The following is a 25,437-nucleotide window of genomic DNA, read 5'->3' as shown; positions in this document are numbered from 1 at the left end:
ACACACACACACCACACCACACACACACACACACACACACACACCACACACAACACAACACACACACACACACACACACACACACACACACACACACACACACACACACACACACACACACACACACACACACACACACACACACACACACACACACACACACACACACACACACACACACACACACACACACACCACACACACACACACACACACACACACACACACACACACACACACACACACACACACACACACACACACACACACACAACACACACACACACACACACACACACACACACACACACACACACACACACACACACACACACACCACACACACACACACACACACACACACACACACACACACACACACACACACACACACACACACACACACACACACACACACACACACACACACACACACACACACACACACACGGCAGATAGTCTTTTCTTTCCCGTTGACCAGTACTGTTGTCCTTGATGTTGCATGTGGGGTTAATGGGAACATTGCGTTTCACCAAATGATTTACGTTTTGTCAACATTCCAATTTGTAAAGGCCAAATTGCTAACCCTGAAGGACCAGATGTTGCAGAGAATGCACTGACACTGGTGAATGCTTGGTGACGTTCTGGCTAGCGATCTTTGCTTTTTGTAAACTGCTGCTTAAATAAATAAAACCTGCCTCATCAGAAAGAGACATGTATATATCAGAAGCTTTGTTCACGGGACCACAGCTGCATGGACCAGAGACGAAGCTAGGATTAATAGTCCATTCATTTTCCTATAGTTGCACTAAACACTAGAGACTTGGGAGAAGCTCTCTCTCCCCCTCTCCCCCCCCCCCCTCTCTCTCTCTCTCTCTCTCTCTCTCTCTCTCTCTCTCTCTCTCTCTATCTCTCCCTCCCCCCCTCTCTCTCTATCTATTTCTCCCCCTCTCTATCTCTCTCCCTATCTATCTCTCTCCCTCTCCCTCTCTCCCCCCCTCTCTATCCCCCCCCTCTCTCTCTCTCTCTCTCTCTCTCTCTCTCTCTCTCTCTCCTCTCTCTCAGCAACAGTTGTACTGATGAAGAGAAATGTTAGCTGCTATGTGTGTCGTTGACAACACATCAATACATAACTGGAATGAAAGCCAGAATGAAAGTCAGAATGAAAGCCAGAATGAAAGCCAGAATGAAAGCCAGAATGAAAGCCAGAATGAAAGCCAGAATGAACGCCAGAATGAAAGCCAGAATGAAAGCCAGAATGAAAGCCAGAATGAAAGCCAGAATGAACGCCAGAATGAAAGCCAGAATGAAAGCCTCAGCATACAGCCAGGAGGCATCAAACCAAATGGAACCTCCATGTTGAAAGAGTCCAAACCACATCTCTCACCACTGCTCTCTCAACACGTCTCAATGCCGCTTTATTGAAAGGTATTGATTACTGCCGTGTGCAGTAATACCATGTAACACAGATCAAAGTTCAAACCAACAAAACCAGTGAACGGTGAATGACCTCCTTCTCTCTCAGGCAACATTAAGCCACAGGAGATATTCACTGATTCATGAACTACAATCATGTTTGGTGAAAACATTCACTCTTCATACAGTAGGAACTCCACTGCAGTGTGGAACATGAGCCAGGGCCTCGCTTCACACCTTTACACAGTCAGAGCTGGATGAACAGTCACAACCAGATGAACAGTCAAAGCTGAATGAACAGTCAGAGCTGGATGAACAGTCAGAGCTGGATGAACAGTCACAACCAGATGAACAGTCAGAGCTGGATGAACAGTCAGAGCTGGATGAACAGTCACAACCAGATGAACAGTCAGAGCTGGATGAACAGTCAGAACTGGATGAACAGTCAGAGCTGGATGAACAGACAGAAGTAGGTGAACAGTCAGAACTCATTGAACAGTCAGAACTAGATGAACAGTCAGAACTAATTGAACCGACTGTCTCCCTTCAACGGCTTCCCAAACATGTGATGCAGAAAACAATAGCTGATGATGTGTGCCATAGTGTTTATTAAAGAAGAATATTTTTCAGTCTGGAGAAAATTGGAGATTTCTGCAGGATATTTGATGTAGAACATGTTTACTTAAATTAGACCTAAATTAGAGTTTATGTTCTCGCCATGGGACTATTCATTCAAACATATCACAAACATATTACTACTGTTGTCATGTGACCCAGGCTCATTGAAACATATTACTACTGTTGTGATGTGACCCAGGCTCATTGAAACATATCACTACTGTTGTCATGTGACCAAGGCTCATTGAAACATATTACTACTGTTGTCATGTGACCCAGGCTCATTGAAACATATTACTACTGTTGTCATGTGACCCAGGCTCATTGAAACATATTACTACTGTTGTCATGTGACCCAGGCTAATTGAAACATATCACTACTGTTGTCATGTGACCCAGGCTCATTGAAACATATCACTACTGTTGTCATGTGACCCAGGCTCATTGAAACATATCACTACTGTTGTCATGTGACCCAGGCTCATTGAAACATATCACTACTGTTGTCATGTGACCCAGGCTCATTGAAACATATCACTACTGTTGTCATGTGACCCAGGCTCATTGAAACATCTACTGTTGTCATGTGACCCAGGCTCATTGAAACATATCACTACTGTTGTCATGTGACCCAGGCTCATTGAAACATATTACTACTGTTGTCATGTGACCCAGGCTCATTGAAACACATTACTGTTGTCATGTGACCCAGGCTCATTGAAACACATTACTGTTGTCATGTGACCCAGGCTCATTGAAACACATTACTGTTGTCATGTGACCCAGGCTCATTGAAACACATTACTACTGTCATGTGACCCAGGCTAATTGAAACATATCACAAACATATTATTACTGCTGTCATGGGGACCCACCAGAAGAAGGCCTGCGACCAATTGTGGGTCCGACTCCTGACTCATAGTGGCGTGTGGCGCCGGTGGGCAAATCGTCCTCAAAACGTCCCGGAGCCGGGTCGGTGCCAGTTAAGAGGTTAAGAAACCATGGGGTACAGAGTGATGTCTTACCTTGTTGCTGGGGGTCAGTAGGCTGGCTGGACCCTGTGGCGCGGTGGAGTTCACTATATCTGGACCAGGGCTGGGGAGAGAGGTGACAGATAGACCATAGGCTTTATTTCTATAGCAAACTCTTTAAACTTGGAGTGACTGTGTGTAGCATGTACGTGTGTGTGTGTGTGTGTGTGTGTGTGTGTGTGTGTGTGTGTGTGTGTGTGTGTGTGTGTGTGTGTGTGTGTGTGTGTGTGTGTGTGTGTGTGTGTGTGTGTGTGTGTGTGTGTGTGTGTGCGTGCGTGTGTGTGTGTGTGTGTTTTGATTGATTGATTGAAAAGTTTATTAACAGATTGCAGAATGGGTACAGTACAGTACAGCTCAATACATACAATTGTTAAGGGGATGCAGACCAGAGAAAGACTTTCGTCTAGTTTACATCAGGGTCCCCCATTTTCAATTCATCATAACATATATGACATACATGACATACAGATAGACAGTACTGCTACATCTATACATTTATGAGATTATGACATATCAGATTTGCAAATACAGTACTGTTTGTGATACAAAAGTGTCCAGAAAAAGAGTGTATATACATTTGACGTAGAAACTGTACATTGGAGGAGGTTGGGTGGGTGGGGTGGGGTTGGGTGGGTGGGTGGGGGCTGTACATTGGAGGTGGGGGGGGGGGGTTGGGTAGGGGGGACACACACATTTTACACTGTACATTGGAATACTGACAAAGCCTTACTTGGTCATTTACTGTACAACTAGGTTAGGACATTTGTAGGGGCCAGTTTCAAATTGCTGTCTCACGTAGGTGTTTTTTGAGAGTGTTTTTGAAAGTGGGTAGTGATTCACATTCCTTTACAGCTTTGGGTAGGGCGTTCCACATTGATGTGGCATAATTGCGACTTGTGTGTGTGTGTGTGTGTGTGTGTGTGTGTGTGTGTGTGTGTGTGTGTGTGTGTGTGTGTGTGTGTGTGTGTGTGTGTGTGTGTGTGTGGCGATGGTAGAGATGATTATATATTATGGGAAGGGTATATTATGTATTGATTTTCATGTCGTGGCTTAAAGCTCTGTGACCATGTGAATGTAGAGAGCAGGTAGTTATAAATTAGTAAAGTATGACTTGACCATTTTCACGATATTTCACGATCTTTGCGGAGCTATTGTATATTCTATATTATAGCTATGGAGACAATAGTCCAACATGTAAAAAATTGTTTGTTTCTACACACTGTAGTTTGTAGTTTATTATACGCTAAACATCGCCCATTTCCGAAATAATCCAGTCTTTTTCCATAGATCGCGAAGCCCAAATCGTTCTGGTTGATTCCCTGAAACCCCAAATACTCCCAAATGAAAGGTATAATCTACCATGTACTAGGGGTGTAAAGGTACACGTATCCATACCGAACCGAACCGTTTCAGTGTGTACCGTACCGTACCGAACGGCTGTGTAGTGTACCGAACGAATACAACGGTATGTTAACCACTAACAACCACCCACCGGGGGCTGTTTTTTTCACAATCTAATATAATTATTATAATTTTTTAATTTGTAGCTAGCATTCAAAAGCTAGATTATTGTTGCTAAAAGGTAAGATTTGCCCATTTAAGAATTATAATGCTTACATAACATGTTCTTTATTATATATAACCTGTTGTGAACACATTTCTTGAATAAAATGATAAAGAAAACAATTGATAAAAATCGCTGTGACACATACGTCACACTGGGCATATCACCTTAAAATGTTCATGAAAATTTGATGTGACATATATGTCACAATACGAACAATTATTATGATCTGCTCAGTTAATTTGTCTGATTCAATGATATTTAGTTAATATATTTTATATTGTTCAAATGTTCAAAGCATATTAAAACAAATATCAGTCATATTTCAATGTAGTACCCTGTAGTGCCATGTAGTACCCTGTAGTTCCATGTAGTACCATGTAGTACCCTGTAGTGCCATGTAGTACCCTGTAGTGCCATGTAGTACCATGTAGTACCATGTAGTGCCATGTAGTACCCTGTAGTACCATGTAGTGCCCTGTAGTGCCATGTAGTACCCTGTAGTGCCATGTAGTACCATGTAGTACCATGTAGTGCCATGTAGTACCCTGTAGTACCATGTAGTACCATGTAGTGCCATGTAGTACCCTGTAGTACCATGTAGTACCATGTAGTGCCATGTAGTACCATGTAGTGCCATGTAGTACCATGTAGTACCATGTAGTACCATGTAGTATCCTGTAGTACCATGTAGTACCATGTAGTACCCTGTAGTGCCATGTAGTACCATGTAGTACCCTGTAGTACCATGTAGTACCATGTAGTATCCTGTAGTACCCTGTAGTACCCTGTAGTGCCATGTAGTACCATGTAGTACCATGTAGTACCATGTAGTATCCTGTAGTACCGTGTAGTATCATGTAGTACCATGTAGTATCCTGTAGTACCATGTAGTACCATGTAGTATCCTGTAGTACCATGTAGTACCATGTAGTACCCTGTAGTGCCATGTAGTACCATGTAGTGCCATGTAGTACCCTGTAGTGCCATGTAGTACCATGTAGTATCCTGTAGTACCATGTAGTACCATGTAGTACCCTGTAGTGCCATGTAGTACCATGTAGTGCCATGTAGTACCCTGTAGTGCCATGTAGTACCATGTAGTACCCTGTAGTACCATGTAGTACCATGTAGTGCCCTGTAGTGCCATGTAGTATCCTGTAGTGCCATGTAGTACCATGTAGTACCCTGTAGTACCATGTAGTACCATGTAGTACCATGTAGTATCCTGTAGTACTGTGTAGTATCATGTAGTACCATGTAGTATCCTGTAGTACTGTGTAGTATCATGTAGTACCATGTAGTATCCCAGACCTGGGCATTGTACAGCATTGTACATTCCAGAGGATGATTCTGACCGGCCCGCGAAAGATTACATGATAATAATTTTTTTTTTTTTTTTATTAAATTTTTTTTTCTTTTTATAATATATATATATATATTTTTTTTTTTAACTTTTTTCTTTTCATGTCAACGTTCACACGCACAATATACGCTTACCTAGGATTTGACATGATTCAACAACAAAGCAGTCGGGGCAAGCCGAAAACGGTCGAAAGTGTGGTTATTTGAAGTTTGGATTTCTTTTTTCACAACTGAGGTAGGTAGATTACATTTTTTGAGACTAAAGTACAGAAAAAAGGTACCGTTGGGTACCGGTATCGATTAACAGGTACCGGTACCGTATCGGTTACAATGTGAACGGTACCCATCCCTACTGAACACACAACTGCAGGGCAAGGGCATTTTTGCTCATGAAATGCATAGCCATGTGAAAGCCTTCATGACAAAGTTGCAATTAATTTCAAGGCAACTAGGCAGCAACAATCTCAAACACATGAAAACCCTGAAAGAAGTCAAACCATCAGCTGATCACCGGCACAGGTACTCATCCATGTTGGGAGCACTGCATGATGAATTTTCAAGGCGTTTTCAAGATTTCAAAAAGGTTGAGGATGAAATGCAGCTGGTTTCCTCTCCCTTTACCTGCAGTGTTGATAGTGCACCCACTGATGTTCAGCTTGAACTTATTGACCTGCAGTCTGATTCACTACTGAAAGAGCACTTTAAGTCAGCATCACTGCTAGAGTTCTACTCTGCTCTCAAGGAGGAGAACTTTCCAAACATGAGGAGACATGCTCAGAAGATGTTGGTTCTCTTTGGATCCACCTATATGTGAACAGACATTCTCAGTCATGACGTTTACCAAGTCCAGGTACAGATCCTCTCTCACTGATGAACATCTGGCAGCTGTGCTTCGCATCTCCACCTCAGACATGCAACCTGACTTTGATGGACTTGTTAAAGCTCAACAGAGACTGGATTTATCACACTGAATGAAAAAAATAAAAAAGCTGAAGAACACTAAAATGTGGAAATATAACAAGTGAAATGGGACACTTGATATTTTTTTTTCTTTTTTTTGGACAGTTCTGAAAACATTAAATGTTTAATATAGGCATGTAAAGTAAAAAAGGCTACTGGGACACTTTTCTTTACACAGTTCAGTGACATGTCTTGTTTATTTTGGCTATAAGATGATGTGATGTCTTTAGAAAGCTAAGAAAATCCTTGTTTCAATAGTATATGAAACTCAAAATAATAACTTTATTTGTATAGCACTTTTTCATACATGCCATTTGTTATTAATGTTTCACATTTTGTTCATCATTTTGGAAATAAATTCTATTTGAATAAATTATATTTTTGGAAGCTAACCTCACCTTTTAATTGCCAAATAATAACATACACTCTTACCAGGGGTCAAAACAATGCCATTTACTGCTTTTTATATAGAAATAAAATGTATATTATGCATCATTGAGTTTGGAATTTTGGCCCGGCCCTCCAACATATTTTCAGTTGCTCATTCGGCCCCCCGGGAAAAATAATTGCCCACCCCTGTAGTATCCTGTAGTTTCTCAGGCATTCTGTAGATGACATGTGTCAACAAATGTACATGTCTGTGTGAATTTATGCTGTGCTGTTGTTACTGTAAAATTTTTATGATTGTGATGTTGTTATTATTAATGAGACGTTGAGCTGTATGTGTGTGTCGCTGGAATTTCCCCAAGGGGATTAATAAAGGAATATCTTATCTTATCTTATCTTATCTTATCTTAGTACCATGTAGTACTATGTAGTACCCTGTAGTGCCATGTAGTATCATGTAGTACCATGTAGTGCCATGTAGTATCCTGTAGTACCATGTAGTGCCATGTAGTATCCTGTAGTACCCTGTAGTATCATGTAGTGCCATGTAGTGCCATGTAGTGCCATGTAGTACCATGTAGTATCCTGTAGTGCCATGTAGTATCATGTAGTACCATGTAGTGCCATGTAGTATCCTGTAGTGCCATGTAGTATCATGTAGTACCCTGTAGTATCATGTAGTACCATGTAGTGCCATGTAGTATCCTGTAGTGCCATGTAGTATCATGTAGTACCATGTAGTACCATGTAGTATCCTGTAGTGCCATGTAGTATCATGTAGTATCCTGTAGTGCCATGTAGTATCATGTAGTACCATGTAGTACCATGTAGTATCCTGTAGTGCCATGTAGTATCATGTAGTACCATGTAGTGCCATGTAGTATCCTGTAGTGCCATGTAGTATCATGTAGTACCATGTAGTGCCATGTAGTATCATGTAGTGCCATGTAGTACCCTGTAGTAGCCTGTAGTGCCATGTAGTATCATGTAGTACCATGTAGTGCCATGTAGTATCCTGTAGTGCCATGTAGTATCATGTAGTACCATGTAGTGCCATGTAGTATCCTGTAGTGCCATGTAGTATCATGTAGTACCATGTAGTATCATGTAGTACCATGTAGTGCCATGTAGTATCCTGTAGTACCCTGTAGTATCATGTAGTACCATGTAGTGCCATGTAGTATCCTGTAGTACTAGGGATGCCCCGATCACGTTTTTTGCCACCGATACCGATCACCGATCGTCGTGAGCCATATCGGCCGATACCGATCCGATACCGATCGTTTTTGATTAAAAAGAAATTAAAAATTATTTTATATAAAATTTTTTTTTTTTTTTTTTTTTTTTATAAAATATATATATTATATAATTAGACTTGTACTTGTATTATCTGCGAGACATCGCCACCACGCAACAAGTCAAAATGCTCGCTATCTCCACTGTCTGTGTGTACATACTCTGCTTTGATCAAATCACATTCGGCTCTGCAGATTTACCCTAGGCTCTGCAGATATACCCTACTCCCTCAGCTATCCCCGTTAATGACTGCGACGCAAGCCGGGCTTCGAATATGCATCGAATGAGTGTTATAAGACATTGATATCAGGAGCTGTCTGTAGCTACTGCTAGCCGGAAATATAACGTTAAGACAACGCCTCAGTGAACTATTTAGTTGAATGGGACATTTCGTTTTGAACAGTGAGCTAAGCTAACGTGAGCTAACAGAGGTAACATACACTAGTACTAGATAACTAGACTATTGCTGGAGCATTTGTTGATATCAGGAGCTATCAGTAGCTAGCCGGCTAGATACCGTTCAGTTAGACAATGCCTCATCATGTATTAAACTAAAAGTGAATAGTTGACTGGGTCATTTTGTAGCGGTAGCTAACGTTAGCTCATGGAGGTCCCGTCCCACTAGACTAGACTAGACCCGTGTTTACATGCGTGCGGGAGGAGCTGGAGGAGGAGCAGAAGACGCGCAGCACTGTGTGCAGCTCCCGGTGTCTGAGACAGAACTCAGCGAGTGAGATCTGTTTTGACGATCGGCGAAAATAAAACAGTAACGATAGCTAGGTAGCTAACGTTAGCTCAGGTCGAATGCACTATCTAGACTCAGCAGAGGAGCCGCCTCCTCTGTGTTTACAAACTCTACACGGGTGCGGGCGGGGTTAGGGAGGAGGAGCAGTTTGCAGGTCCTGTGCGTCTGAGACAAGCGAGTGAGATATCCACTTGATCAGTTTCCGCGATCGGCGAATATGACTCATTATCGGAATTCCCCGATCGCATATTTATACTGAATATCGGCCGATAACGATCGGTGGCCGATCGATCGGGGCATCCCTATGTAGTACCCTGTAGTATCATGTAGTACCATGTAGTGCCATGTAGTACCATGTAGTACCATGTAGTACCCTGTAGTACCATGTAGTGCCATGTAGTGCCATGTAGTGCACTACATAGGAATTAGGAATAAGTTTAATGATTAACGCCCAATGTGACATATATGTAACATTTCAGATATTTGCCATTAGGGGGCGCTATTTTGAACATAAATTCAGAAATGTGTTCTTTGTAGTCTATTTAGTCAGTCTTATGCCCCTCATCATTTTCCTTGAAGGAGAAATGGGTGTGGGTTCTAATGGGTTACACTTTTACTCCACTACATTTCAAGGAAATGTACTTTTTACTCCTCTACATTTATCTGAACCCCTCATTTACTAGTTACTTTGAAAAAAAGATTTTTTTATGAAGATTATATACTTTCAACTGGTATGTCATAAATGTATAGATGTAGCAGTACTGTCTATCTGTATGTCATGTATGTCATATATGTTATGATGAATTGAAAATGGGGGACCCTGATGTAAACAAGACGAAAGTCTTTCTCTGGTCTGCATCCCCTTAACAATTGTGTGTATTGAGCCGTACTGTATTGTACCCATTCTGCAATCTGTTAATACAATTTTCAATCAATCAATCAATCAAACTTCAAGAGGATATAATCAGAGCAGCATAACTGGACCAAATGGATACACAAATGTCATGTAGAATGTGTACTTTTACTTTAGATACTTAAGTACATTCAATAGCAAATACTTCTCTACTTTTACTAAGTAGAATTTTAATGGAGGACTTTTACTTTTTCCAGAGTACTCATTTATACTGTGAACTGTGTACTTCTTCCACCACTGTCAAATTATGGTCTACAATAGGCCATTTTCACAGCAGCCATTTTGACATGTCGTAGTCGTTAATAACATTAATTAGGGTTCCATTCCATTTCATTCAAATCCAGGCATCTGAAAGATGCAATGAAGGGTGTCAACAGTGGGGGCAGTGTGGATGTGACAGGCTAAACGCTAAAACTCAACATGGAAAGCTGAAAGAAACAAAACAGGTATTTTTCTGTCGTGATCTCAACATAACCTCCTCGCATGTCGCCGTGTTTTATATTGACATTGCAAATCTGTCAGTGGAAGAAGAAATTCTTCTTCTATATTAGTCGGCCAGGGTGGATTCGGCTCTGATCTGCCCCCTAGTGGATAGACTTTTCAGTCCTCTCAGTACATCAGCAAAATATGCAGGCAAGTATGTGAACAAACACAGCTACTCATACGCACGGTTCAAAGCAAGTGTACCGACACCTAAACACTGGTAGGTGCTGACATTGATCTGGAGTAGAAATATCAGTTCAATATTGCATCAGAGCCAGCGGCAGCTAACAGCATCGTTGGTTCACCAAATGGTTCTTCACGTAAGCAAACATGGACATAATGAAGTATTGTTATATACATACCTCTGGTCTGATCTTTTAGCTGATGGTCCAGTGACTGCTGTAGGGTTGGCTGGTCCAGGGTCTGTCAGGCTGCTTCTAGGGCTGGCTGGTCCAGGGTCTGTCAGGCTGCTTCTAGGGCTGGCTGGTCCAGGGTCTGTCAGGCTGCTTCTAGGGCTGGCTGGTCCAGGGTCTGTCAGGCTGCTTCTAGGGCTGGCTGGTCCAGGGTCTGTCAGGCTGCTTCTAGGGCTGGCTGGTCCAGGGTCTGTCAGGCTGCTTCCAGGGCTGCTGGGAGATGCCAGGCCAGGGACTAAGACTGCATTAGGAGGGGCAGCTGAACTAGACCCAGGACCGGTAGTGGGGCTTGAGGGGCATTTGTGCGGGCCGGCTGGATTGACGATGCCGTCGATAGTGCTAGAGACCAGGGCGGACACTGCTCCGAGGCCGGGGGAGTGGGAGCTGGTGGGAGTCCCAGCAGGGGGCGGGGTGCTTGGGGCTGCAGAAGGAGGTGTGGACACGGTGGCAGCAGTGAGGAAGTCTCCAGCTCCAGGAGGTGTTTTCAGACTGGGGGTGGAGACGAGAGAGGAAGAGGAGGAGGAGGAGGAGTGGGGCCCCGCTGCTCCGTTGATTGAGAAGACCCGAGGAGGTTTAGGTGGGGTGCGGGCGGAGAGGGTGAAGGCCCCTACAGATGGTTTGGGGGTTAGGACGGGTGGCGGAGGGGCGTGGTACTTTTTACTAGAGAAGGGTGGTCCGGAGGGGACTGGGGGTGCCGGGGATTTAGGTGGTTTGGGAGAAGGAGACAGAGGTTCAGTCTCAGGTGCCATGGCTCCAGAGGACTGGGAGCTAATTGAGCCAGCGGCAGACTGCAGCTCAGCCAGGCCTCCAGAGGACTGGGAGCTAAGGGAGCCACCGGCAGGCTGAGACTGGACAAGGGACTCTGATGTCTGGGTAGAGGAGGCAAGAAGCTCCCCCGGAGCATCTGGTTGGACCACAGAATACTGGCCGTCTGCCTGGAGGGTCAACTCATAGTACTCCTGTATGTCTGTGAGGAGAGCAGGAGGTCAGAAGGATGTGGAGGAGAGGAGAGAGGAGAGGAGGAGGGAAGGAGAGGGGAGAGGAGAGGAGAGGGGAGGAGAGGGGAGAGGAGAGGAGAGGAGGAGGGGATGAGAGGAGAGGAGAGGAGGAGGGGAGAGGAGAGGAGAGGAGGAGGTGAGGAGGGGAGAGGAGAGGGAAATAGACAGGAGAAGGCAGGAAAGGAGGGAAGAGAGATAAGAAGAGGAGGGGAGAAGTGAAATAATGAATTAATGATTGATTCTATTCTATTCTATTAATACATTATATAAATAACAGAGTTGATACAGACAGGAGATTAATTAATCCCTCTCTCTCTCTCTCTCTCTCTCTCTCTCTCTCTCTCTCTCTCTCTCTCTCTCTCTCTCTCTCTCTCTCTCTCTCTCTCTCTCTCATCCAGAGTGCTAACTCAACAGAAAACAAAAAGTTGAACCAGAATAGATAATAACACAAATAAGCATGCGCTCGCTTCATCATCATTAGGTGGCTTCTTCGTTCCGAAGGTTGCCTATCACTCTCCAACCCATTCAATGCACTTCTTCTCTCCAACTCTGTGACTCCGCCTCTCACTCCACTCCACTCTCGCTTGCTCGCACACAAACGCACAAACGCACGCACGCAACACACACACACACACACACACACACACACACACACACACACACACACACACACACACACACACACACACACACACACACACACACACACACACACACACACACACACACACACACACACACACACACACACACACACACACACACACACACACACACACACACACACACACACACACACACACACACACACACACACACACACACACACACACACACACACACACACACACACGGGGCATTTTCCAGCTAAATCCAAGATGGCTTCTTGCTTGTGAGGCTATAACCCTGCTTCACACTCACACTGTTCTACAAATTCATGGCCAGGAGCTGCCCAGTATAACCAGTCTGACACTGTTGACCACTACACAGTAAATTTCGCAGAGTAAATTTTACTCATACTGAGTACATTTGACTCAAACTGAGTAAAACTTTACTCAAACTGAGTACAATTTTACTCAGTTTGAGTAAAATTTACTCTGCGAAATTTACTGTGTAGGAGCTGCCCAGTATAACCAGTCTGACACTGTTGACCACTAGGAGCTGCCCAGTACAACCACAGTCTTACACTGTTGACCACTAGGAGCTGCCCAGTACAACCAGTCTGACACTGTTGACCACTAGGAGCTGCCCAGTACAACCACAGTCTGACACTGTTGACCACTAGGAGCTGCCCAGTACAACCAGTCTGACACTGTTGACCACTAGGAGCTGCCCAGTACAACCAGTCTGACACTGTTGACCACTAGGAGCTGCCCAGTACAACCACAGTCTGACACTGTTGACCACTAGGAGCTGCCCAGTACAACCACAGTCTGACACTGTTGACCACTAGGAGCTGCCCAGTACAACCACAGTCTGACACTGTTGACCACTAGGAGCTGCCCAGTACAACCACAGTCTGACACTGTTGACCACTAGATAGAACAATCATAATTTTTTAAGTTAAGGAGTAACATGTTTCCTTAGTAGAACAATCAGACTTTATGAAGTGTTTCCTTAGTGATAAAATAATCAGACTTTATGAAGTTGAGGGGTAATAAGTTTCCTTAGTGATAGAACAATCAGACTTTATGAACATCTTCTTGTTTACTGTAATGATTCATGTACATGCAGACTGTCCTTTTCATCTTCTTGTTTACCGTAATGATTAATGTACATGCAGACTGTCCTTTTCATCTTCTTGTTTACCGTAATGATTAATGTACATGCAGACTGTCCTTTTCATCTTCTTGTTTACCGTAATGATTAATGTACATGCAGACTGTCCTTTTCATCTTCTTGTTTACCGTAATGATTAATGTACATGCAGACTGTCCTTTTCATCTTCTTGTTTACCGTAATGATTAATGTACACGCAGTCCTTTTTATCTTCTTGTTTACCGTAATGATTAATGTACACGCAGTCCTTTTTATCTTCTTGTTTACCGTAATGATTAATGTACACGCACAGTCCTTTTCATCTTCTTGTTTACCATAATGATTAATGTACACGCAGTCCTTTTTATCTTCTTGTTTACCGTAATGATTAATGTACACGCACAGTCCTTTTCATCTTCTTGTTTACCGTAATGATTAATGTACACGCAGTGCTTTTTATCTTCTTGTTTACCGTAATGATTAATGTACACGCACAGTCCTTTTCATCTTCTTGTTTACCGTAATGATTAACACTATGATCGCCGGGGACGAGTTAAGACGTCATTCCTAACCATGCTCATTCTGCCGAAGACGCCGTAACTCGTCTTTGATGTCAATATTTCAAAAATCTGTCATCGAAATCATATTTCCTTTCCGGAGCCCTGAGATGTACTGGTGAGCTCCACTCAACTGTCTAACGGTTCGAGAGCGCCATCTGGTGGCCGATCGGCAGATCGGCCAAGAGGGGGGGGCGCGCCAAACAGGAAGTGCTCATCCATATGTGCTTCGGGCACTCGCGATCGGTAGCCGGACTCCATCTCAACACACTGGATGATCAATCGCTCGCCCTAACTCAATAAAAAACGTTATTTGGATGTATATAGTATTATACAACCTGGAAATGGTTCATCAGGATCAACATCCCATAATCGAAAACGGTCTACTCCACGCTGATCGTCCAACGGCGCGAGGAACATACGGTAAGATTCAGCGTTATTTTCTAACGTATTCCATATAAACTGCTATGATGAACATATGACCCACTCTGGATGAATCATCTAACGCTGCCCACGGAATTATAAACGATCCCCCGCCCATCCGGTCATCATCAGATCATACGTAGATCATTCTAGAAGTACGTCCAGTTGAAATTTTTCATCTTGCGCCGATCGCTACCAAACTGTATTTCATCATCAATATAATGCATTTAGGGCTATAAATCACGTTCTGAAGAAAGCTGCAGAAAACGATAAAAACATCCTTATACTAAAGTTTAGACCATATTTTAGTATGAATATGTGAATGAAAAAGTTTAACGTTGCTACACCCTGAACAATACATATAGGACATTGAATGGGCCATAATAATGGCAATGTAGCAATAGAATTTAAAAAGTTATAGCCCTGCAAAGAAGGGGAACTTCTCCATAGACAAATAGAGCTGGCGAGGGATGGTAAATTATGAATTTAACCCATGGCGATTAAAGTGTTTTAATGTACTGTCCTTTTCATCATCTTGTTTACCTCAATGATTAATGTACATGCACAGTCCTTTTCATCTTCTTGTTTACCGCAATGATTAATGTACACACACACTGTCCTTTTCATAAACTACACAAATCTAAACTCTAATCCACACCATTCAATACACAGTCGTGTCACAGAGGGACAGAGAGTTACAAGTAGAGTTAGCAGAGGCTCATTGTGACATACAAAGACAATTGTAAGGACTTATGTTAATTATGTTACTCTTGTCTCAGTCCTAATGTGGAAATGCTCTACTTCTAAAAAGTTAATAATATGTGCTCAGCGCCACACATGGATAATAACAGGCACACAGACCCCAGTAGTAAAAAATAAACTTAAAGGGGCACTTCACCACAAAACAACGGTTTCATTTTGCACATAATCTCACATACATCCAAAAACGGTGACTGTGATGTCATCGGGGATATTTAATCCTTGTGTTAATTACAGCTCCATGAAATGATGTAAATGATTGTCTCATAGGGGACTGCTACCTTATTTCATTGAGCTGTGATTAACACAACACAAGGATTCAATGTCCCCGGTGACATCACCGGTGGCCATATTCACTCCCATAAAGGTAGTAGTTTGTCTGACCAATATTAAATGCTTCAGAGGTGGTGTGAGCTGATGAGCTGGTGCCCTCTGGTGGCTGCATGTGAGTACTGCACCTGGCGACCACAAACAGCTGGTCAAGTCCAATCAATGTCCAGGAATTAGTCTAACCCTAACCACTTCATTCACCAAGTTCAATCAATGTCCAGGAATTAGTCTAACCCTAACCACTTCATTCACCAAGTTCAATCAATGTCCAGGAATTAGTCTAACCCTAACAGTGGCGGACTGGGACACAAATTCAGCCCGGGACATTCAGACGCACCAGCCCACACACCGGCCCACGCACCGGCCCCGAAACCGGCCCACACAACGGCCGTTATGAAACACTTGTCCAGTATTAAACAACCCAAGGCTGTGGCTAAGGAGTCAACATCAGGGAGACCAAATCTACACCCCGCCCCTAGATGTGCACTCGTGCACAGTGCACACACACACACACACACACACACACACACACACATACATATACCGTTACTTTGGCTTTTTACTTTTTAGTAACATCTTAGTGCCTCATTAGCCTAGGGATTAAGGATACATGAAGTATTAACTACACCATAATAATATTGAGGTTTTGATCCACAGAAAGGTCTGTGCTACACAATTTCAGTTAGATTGGATTTATTGTCCTTTAATTTGGCACTCATGACATTAGTTGCTTGCCGTTTAATCAACATCGAAAGACCCCCCACTTCCTCCCAGACACCCATTCCAAGAGTCTCAGTCTCTCTCAGTCTCTCTCAGTCTCTCTGTCTCTCTCAGTCTCTCAGTCTCTCTCAGTCTCTCAGTCTCTCTCAGTCTCTCTCAGTCTCTCTCAGTCTCTCAGTCTCTCTCAGTCTCTCAGTCTCTCTCAGTCTCTCTCTCTCTCTCTCTCTCTCTCTCTCTCTCTCTCTCAATAGTGACTCAGTATTAGCAGAGTTGATAGGAAAAGGGAAGTTTTGTCTGGGCTCTGCTGAGAAGTCATGGGTCAAATAGAAGGTGTGGGGGTGACTAGAGAAGATGGGGAAGTTGGTGAGTGGTGACTACTCCCATTTTCAGAATTTGAGGGTTCATTGGAATCTGATTATTCAGAATTCAATGAGGCAGAGAATGCTCTGATTCAGACTGACATCACATCTATATTCTGTATGCTGTTCCAACACTTTGTTGAGGCTTTATTGAATAAAATGTTTGAATACAATGTTTTTATCGCTGCACCATTTCATCCAATAGAGAAAAACATGTTATCTTCACTAGAATTGAAAATAAAGTTGAAATCTGTGCTAGTAGTGATGGACCCAGTAGTGGGGGCAGTAAGGAAGAAGATACAAATATACTAGGGATGTTCGATATTGGCTTTTTTACCGATATCCGATATAGTCCAACACTTAAATTTCCGATACCGATATCAACCGATACCAATATATGCAGGGTTTCCCCCCCAAAAAACGAATCATTTCAGGTAATTAACATTACATATCTCTTGTTGTGGAATTAACACAACATTATGCATACTTTTGACAATAAATAAAATCAGAATTTGTTCTTACTTGCTTGCCTGGGTAAATAAAGGTTAAATAAATATAAAAAATAAAAATATTTAATTTTTCTTTTTTTGAAAACAGATACCGATAATTTCCGATATCACATTTTAATGCCAATATCGGTAGGCCGATAATATCGGACATCACTAAAATATACACATTATAATACACAATTTGAAAAGTAATGTCATGATCTAGGTGTCTTTTATAAACGTTTTCATTCTACTGGATGAAGCTCAACTTCATCATGGCTGCTTGCCATCTCTCTCTCTCTCTCTCTCTCTCTCTCTCTCTCTCTCTCTCTCTCTCTGCATTCACACTCACACACGCTACTGGTGGTCATGAGCACCATCAGCAAACACAGCTGCCCTGTGGCAGACTGACGGAATCATGTCTGCTATTCAGCGCCAACCACCATCAACAACCTTCATAAATACATTCAACATTAATGGAATAGGCTAACTACCAACTTAGCTGTAGCAGTTAGCTGTTATATGCAATCACATTTGTTTAACTACGGGGTAGTAGTTGACCGAGTTGTTAGCTTAAGCTAGTTAGCTGTGGTTATTTACAAACATGTAGATGAGACTAATCATATCGAGAACATGGCTAACAGTTGGGAATTCTAAGGTACATCTTATTTAAGCATGTAAAATGGCAACTAATCAATTCAATCAATTAGATTACCAATATTATATCAACATGAACATTTGGAAGGGAACATAATAGTATTTTATTTTAGTATTTACTATTATAATATTAGTAGCCGATTAATTTGCAACCCGTCCTATTTTCTGATTGGCTCTCTAGGTTAGCACTTTAGCTTCTGATGCTGTGGTGGGCACTAGTCCTAACATTGCTAACTAAACTTTTAGTCAGAGAAAAAACTTCACAAGTCACGACTATTTATGTCCACGTGCTGTAAGGAATCAGGAATACGGAAAGCACATTGTCTTGTAATAGAATGACTGAAATCACTGCAAGAGCTAGTATAGGCTAGCTAGCCCTCATGAACCGGCAGACACCAACAGTAGAATATGCACTAGGCTACTGCACGCACCTGTCATGTTACTGTTGGTTCCTTCCACTTGAACTTCATCATTATTAGCAGCAGCAGCTACTCTAACGAGAGCCCTTCCTCTACTAAACATGTCTGTAATTTTAGAACATTGTTCTGCGTCTTTTACTAGCAATTTTTGTTTTTTTATTCTAGCTTTTTCAGCTCCACTTTTTTTTTTCTTTTCGTTCTCCATTTCTGCGCTTCTAGGCCTACTCGCGGTTGGGAGGAAACGTGAATCTCATTCACTGATGTCTCATGTCTCATTCAAGACAAAAACAAAAGCATGTCTTTCACTTAACACCAAGAAAACAGTTTCTATGATGTTCACAAAGTCACCAGTAGAGGTCACTCACTCTAATGTGTTTCTGGGAGAGGCGGAGCTGGACATTGTACATTAATTCGGGAGCATGTCTATGTTCCCCGGGTCCTATGTTCCCCGGGTTCTATGTTCCCCGCTTTGATTGATTGAAATTTTTAGACCACCAGCCCTGATTCCAAACTCTAACCGTAACCAGTTCGAAAGAGGGCCTAAGCTTAACCAGTTCGAAACAAGGCGGACATTCATAATTAATAAAATAATAAAAATTAATAAAAATGTCAATCTATTAATCAATCAAGCGGGGAACATAGGACCCGGGGAACATAAGGATGATCCCATTAATTCAAGTATCTTGGGGTCACATTGGACTCTACATTGACCTTCAAAAAGTCATGTGAAGAAAGTGACAAACAGTCAAGTTTAACATCGAAAACTTCAGGCAGATCAGGCCCTGCCTGCCAGTTAATGCTGCAAGGATGTTTCTGCATTCAATGATTTTATCACACATCGAGTACTGTTTTATCAACTGGTCTCTTTCATATGTCACTACTCTTACACCAATAGAATTACTCTACAAAAAAGCCATAAAAGTATTTGATAGGAAACCAATTTCATTTCATCACTGTAATGTTTTAGAAAAACATAACATGCAACAAGGTTCTGCATGGACTTGCCCCTCCCCCATTGAATGAGTTCATCCAACAGAAAGCAGACACTGGCATTACCACCAGGGCCATCAGTAGAGGGGACTGTAAGGTGCCTTTTCGGTATACTACCTTTGCAAAAACTGTGTTCTCTGTTAAAGGTGGTAACTACTGGAATAGCCTACCAGTTGTGATTAGAGAGTGCCCTACATACTCCATGTTCAAGACCCATCTTAAACTGCATCTTAAGGCAAACCAGAACTGTGATCATTTTTAATCTGATTTAGTTTATGCAACTTGTTTATTGTTTTATTGCCGGCCCACACAATGGCCCACATACTGGCCCACACACCGGCCCACACACCGGCCCACATACTGGCCCACACACCGGCCCACACACTGGCCCACATTAGTGGCCCACACACTGGCCCACACACTGGCCCACATTAGTGGCCCACACACCGACTCACACACCGGCCCACACACTGGCCCACATTAGTGGCCCACACACTGGCCCACACACTGGCCCACATACTGGCCCACACACCGGCCCACACACTGGCCCACATACTGGCCCACACACTGGATTCGTCCCGAACGTCCCGATGGCCAGTCCGCCACTGAACCCTAACCACTTCATTCACCAAGTTCAATCAATGTCCAGGAATTAGTCTAACCCTAACCACTTCATTCACCAAGTCCGGTAAATGTTCACAAATCAGTCTTGCCAATGGACTTCCAAAGTTTCACATTACAACAGACAGACACACATGGTACAATGACAACATGACCTCACATACAGAACACAGTACAACAGACACACATGGTACAATGAAAACAGGACCTCACATACAGAACACAGTACAACAGACACACATGGATTGATTGATTGATTGATTGATTTATTGATTGATCGAAAACTTTATTAACAGATTGCAGAATGGGTACAATACAGTACGGCTCAATACAAACAATTGTTAAGGGGATGCAGACCAGAAAAAATACTTTCGTCTTGTTTATATCAGGGTCCCCCATTTGGACATTTTCCTGGGCCAGTTTCGAATTGCAGTCTCCCGTAGGTGCTCTTTGAGAGCAGTTTTGAAGGAGGGTAGGGATTCACATTCCTTTACAGCTTTGGGTAGGGCGTTCCACATTGTTGTGGCATAGTTGCGAAACGTGTTTAGTCCCTTGTTTGAGCCGAATCTGGGTTTTACATGATTTGTGGAACTCCCTCTGGTGTTGTGGTCATGGTATTCACTGACCTTTAGGAAGTATTTAGACATGTACATGGGTACCTTGGTTGTGTAGTGTATCTTGTAGACCAGGCCCATTGCAAGTTGCTGTACTCTGTTGTCTACTCTAAGCCATCCTAGTTTGTCAAAATGGGCAGGGGTGAGGTGGGTTCTAGGAGTAAGGTCAAGCAGTAGTCTGACCAGTTTGTTTTGTGATGTTTGTAGTCTTGTTTTTAGGGACTTTGAGGTGCTTTGGTACCATGAGGTGCAAGCATAGTCGTAGTACCCTTGAATGAGTGCTCCTGTTAGAGTCTTCAAGGTATTCTTGTTGACCAGAGAGGAGATCCGGTACAAGAATCTTGTTCTTCGGTTGATTTTTTTTATTACATTGGTTGCCATTTTGTCACAGGAAAGATTTGCCTCTAGGATGGAACCCAGGTAGGTAATTTCATCTTTCCTTGTGAAAATATTGTCACCCACTGTAACAGAGAAGCCGTTGGCCTTGCTGAGTTTGTTATTTGATCCGAAGAGAATGGACTCTGTTTTACCCAGGTGTAATGATAGTTTGTTATCAGCGAGCCAGGTGCAGATTCTGCCGAGCTGAGGGCTTTTTCAACCTGCAACTTGTCCCTGTCAGAGACCATGGTACATTGACAACAGGACCTCATATACAGAACAACAGATACACATGGTACAATGACAACATTACCTCATATACAGTAGCCTACTACAGTACAACAGACACACATGGTACAATGCCAACTGGACCTCAGATTAGATTAGATTCAAATGTATTGTTATCATACAGCACAAGTACAGTACAATGAAAATAAGTTGGCATCTAACCAGAGTGCAAATGTAACAGTGCATTAATGAATGAATGAATGAATTAATCTTTATTTCAAACATGATTTAAAAAAGCAAAGAATAAAAAAAGGCAAACAACGAAAAATATACATATCACTGTTCGAAAAGGAGTAGGAAGAAGCCTAAGCGTATCATGCCCTACCCCTATCCGCCACTTGTAAGTGGGAACATTAATTAATACTTAAATTATATAATGGAGAATATCCACATTACCAATAATTCTTCATTCTTAACATTGAAAACAACATAACATAAATAAACAATATCAGCATCCATAATGTAGTACAAAAGAAAAAGAAAAAGAAAACAACAGCTTAGAATCCAGAAGATTGACAATAGTCACCTCCCCTTTCCTCTTTTTGGTCATTTGCAAATATCATTCCTTTATAATATTTTTTTAAATACAGCAATATGTCTGCTTACCTTCATTTTATCTTCTAATCTAGCCCATTCCACACAGATACTCCATAGGATGATATGCACCTGCTCCTGAGATTGGTGCGAGCATAACGCTTATCAAAGTTGCAGTTACCTCTCAAATGATATCCCTTATCCCTCTCTATAAATTATTTTTGAATGTAATTTTTTTTAAATTCACACCGAGCCGCTAGAGGTCGGCAAAGTGGCACGTCGCGCCGGTGGGCAAATCGTCCTCAAGAGGGCCTGGAGCCGCTGCACGTTAAGAGATTAATGTCTGTTTAGCAGTTTAGTGGATATTTATTATATGAATAACTTAAGAGTCCCTATTATTTGCTTCAGTTATTCATGATAATTACTACTGAAGCTTCAGTTATTCACGATAATTACTACTGAACCTTCAGTTATTTATGATAATTACTACTGAAGTTTCAGTTGTTCATGATAATTACTACTGAAGTTTCAGTTGTTCATGATAATTACTACTGAAGTTTCAGTTATTCATGATAATTACTACTGAAGTTTCAGTTATTCATGATAATTACTACTGAAGTTTCAGTTATTCATGATAATTACTACTGAAGCTTCAGTTATTCATGATAATTACTACTGAAGCTTCAGTTATTCATGATAATTACGACAAAAACTTCGGTTATTCGTAATAATTACTACTGAAGCTTCGAAATATCATTGGGAAGCCCTACAGTTGACGTTAGTGTCACAAGTTGACAGGATCTTTCCTGTGTTTTTATTGTGTCTTTGACTACAACTGTCATTTTGCCCCAGGTTGTCTGAAGGCATCACCAGGTTGTCTGAAGGCATCACCAGGTTGTCTGAAGGCCTCACCAAGGACATTAACGTTAACTGTGATTGTAGTGATTGGGGGCAGCTGTAACTGTGTACTTGGACTAACTGGGGAGAGACTGCAGGCTCTATTTCTGAGTGTGATTGACTGTTGTGTTTTCATCCCTGCCCCTCCCCCCTCATTCTGCTGTCCCTCTTAGCATTCCTATAGGAGAATGATGACATCTTGGGCCTGGACCAGGAAGGGGATATGGAATGTCAAACTGGTTCCGACAAGAAAGTCATACACTACACTTCACCTGTGGATTGTCGCATTTGCTGCCTCAAGTGACCTACTGTGTGTCAAGTACAATGTGTATAATAGCCAGTAAGTATTGACATACTGTAGAGTGCTCTGCCTCGCTGTTACTAACATGTCTACTAACTAGGGATGGGTACCGAATCCGGTACTTTTAAGGGTATCGACCGAATCACGTCGGTACTACCGAGTACCGATTCACGTGAGATAGACCAGTGCCACATTTCGGTAATAAAAAGAATAAAAAAAATTCAAAAACCCGGAAAGTCCCCCAAACACCCCACACATCAATCTCCACCACATCCCCATTCAAGACCCACCCCCTGATAAAGCACGTCATAACTAGGGATGGGTACCGAATCCGGTACTTTTAAGGGTATCGACCGAATCACGTCGGTACTACCGAGTACCGATTCACGTGAGATAGACCAGTGCCACATTTCGGTAATAAAAAGAATAAAAAAAATTCAAAAACCCGGAAAGTCCCCCAAACACCCCACACATCAATCTCCACCACATCCCCATTCAAGACCCACCCCCTGATAAAGCACGTCATAACCGAAGGAAAACACAAACAGCCTGCGTGCCACTCACACCGCCATGCATGCCGCCCCATCTCCCCCAGTCCGGGCGACCTCGCCACCACGAGGAAACCAACGAACTCCACACCCCCACCCCCAAACTCCACGGAGGAATGACACGTCACGTGCTCCAGGACCTGCAGCCACGCCAAAGTAGCCACGCAGCAAGGCAACAATTCCAAACACTCAAGCAGACAGACACAACGCGGTCAAAAGAGAAGACATGCAGCACCACAGGCGGTCCGAGACGACACCAGGATCCCCGGAACACCCCAAAACACTGCAGAAGCCGTAGCGAGCCCCCCGCGCAAGGAATCCCCAAAACGCCAGTGAACCGGGGGAGCCCAGCGATGAAAACCAACCAAAATCAAATCAAAGCACACACAAGAGACCGGCACCCAATTCCAGGAAAGTTCCGGGAAAGGTCCGGCCGAAGCCATAGGCAGAAACCCCCCCCCAGAGCCGAACACCAGTCTCCCGCACGAGCCCTGACGGACCCCGGCCAGTCCCCACCACTCAACTACCCCAACTCACTGACATCCCAGGGCATGAAGAACCCACCACAACCCCCACAGCGCCCCAAAGCGTCCCAAAGGTCCCAGTGCCGTCCCAGACCACCGACGATGCCACACGCCCCCCCATCCAACCACTAGGGGTGGGAATCACCAGTTTCATCACGATACAATACGATATTGATTCTTTGGACAACGATATGATATTTGCCGATATCACAAAGTCTGCCACGATATGATTCAGGTGCCTGCGATCGATATGAGACGATATTATATGCCCATTTAACACAATCAGTAACATTTAGATCAACTCAAAAAAGGCAACGGAAATATCATTTGACATTTTAATTTTTGAGCTCTTCCAGACATTTAAATGAAAAACAATCTATTGTTTTTAATACAAATAGACCTCCTGTTCACTGTAAAGTGCCACGTTTTGATATATTGAGCTTTAAACTATAAGTAATTTCTTTTGGAACTCACAACACGCAACCTAAAACCCCTTCCTCTCCCAAACTGTTCCTGCAATTGTTTTATGTTGCATGATGATCATGAATACATTTATTATGTATTGTATTTTTTATGTTTAAATATCAACATTATCTGTCCATCCTCAGTACATTTACTATAAATATACTATACTTCATCTGGTCTTTCCAAATGCACACGCACACACACAGAACGGGAGAATGCCTGCCCCCCCCCTTTCCCAGTCCCCACTCTGCTGTTCTATGGCTCTGATCAGGGTTAGCTTGTTGTTAGCTTACGCTAACTTAACGTTAATTTCGGTCTTTAACGCGATGTGGGCATAAAGGAATGGTGAGGATTGCAAAGCATGTTAGATGCATTTGACCCGTTGCAGAATAAAACAGCAGGGACTGGGTTGCAAAATAGGCACACTAGCCCTGCTCTGTTGCAATGTCCGCGTTTCAGACGCTACTGCTGTGTGCTGTTGAGCCGAGCGGATACGACTCTCCACGGGATTTTCAAATCTTTTTACGTTGCATCGATCCTATTGGATCATTGATAATAGATTGATATATCGATCTGGATCGATGTATCGTGCCACCCCTACCAACCACCACCATGTCC

At 42.8% G+C, this 25,437-nt stretch overlaps 1 protein-coding gene across 1 annotated transcript in view; it reads right to left on the bottom strand.

Moving 5' to 3' along the window:
• LOC311225869 (uncharacterized protein) overlaps positions 1 to 25,437 on the bottom strand; it is a gene marked incomplete at its 3' end in the record, with an annotated part of 197,812 nt that overhangs the window by 158,371 nt on the left and 14,004 nt on the right. The window contains exons 3-4 of the mRNA XM_084311261.1: positions 11,141 to 12,158; positions 3,060 to 3,129 (exon numbers count right to left, since the gene is read on the bottom strand). Of these exons, the coding sequence (XP_084167387.1) occupies positions 3,060 to 3,129; positions 11,141 to 12,158 (1,088 nt within the window). The remainder of the gene's footprint in view (positions 1 to 3,059; positions 3,130 to 11,140; positions 12,159 to 25,437) is intronic.

This window comes from Notolepis coatsorum (assembly GCF_963971535.1).
Source record: "Notolepis coatsorum genome assembly, chromosome: 3".
Lineage (NCBI taxonomy): Eukaryota > Metazoa > Chordata > Actinopteri > Aulopiformes > Paralepididae > Notolepis > Notolepis coatsorum.
This window is presented reverse-complemented; position numbering and strand designations above follow the sequence as displayed.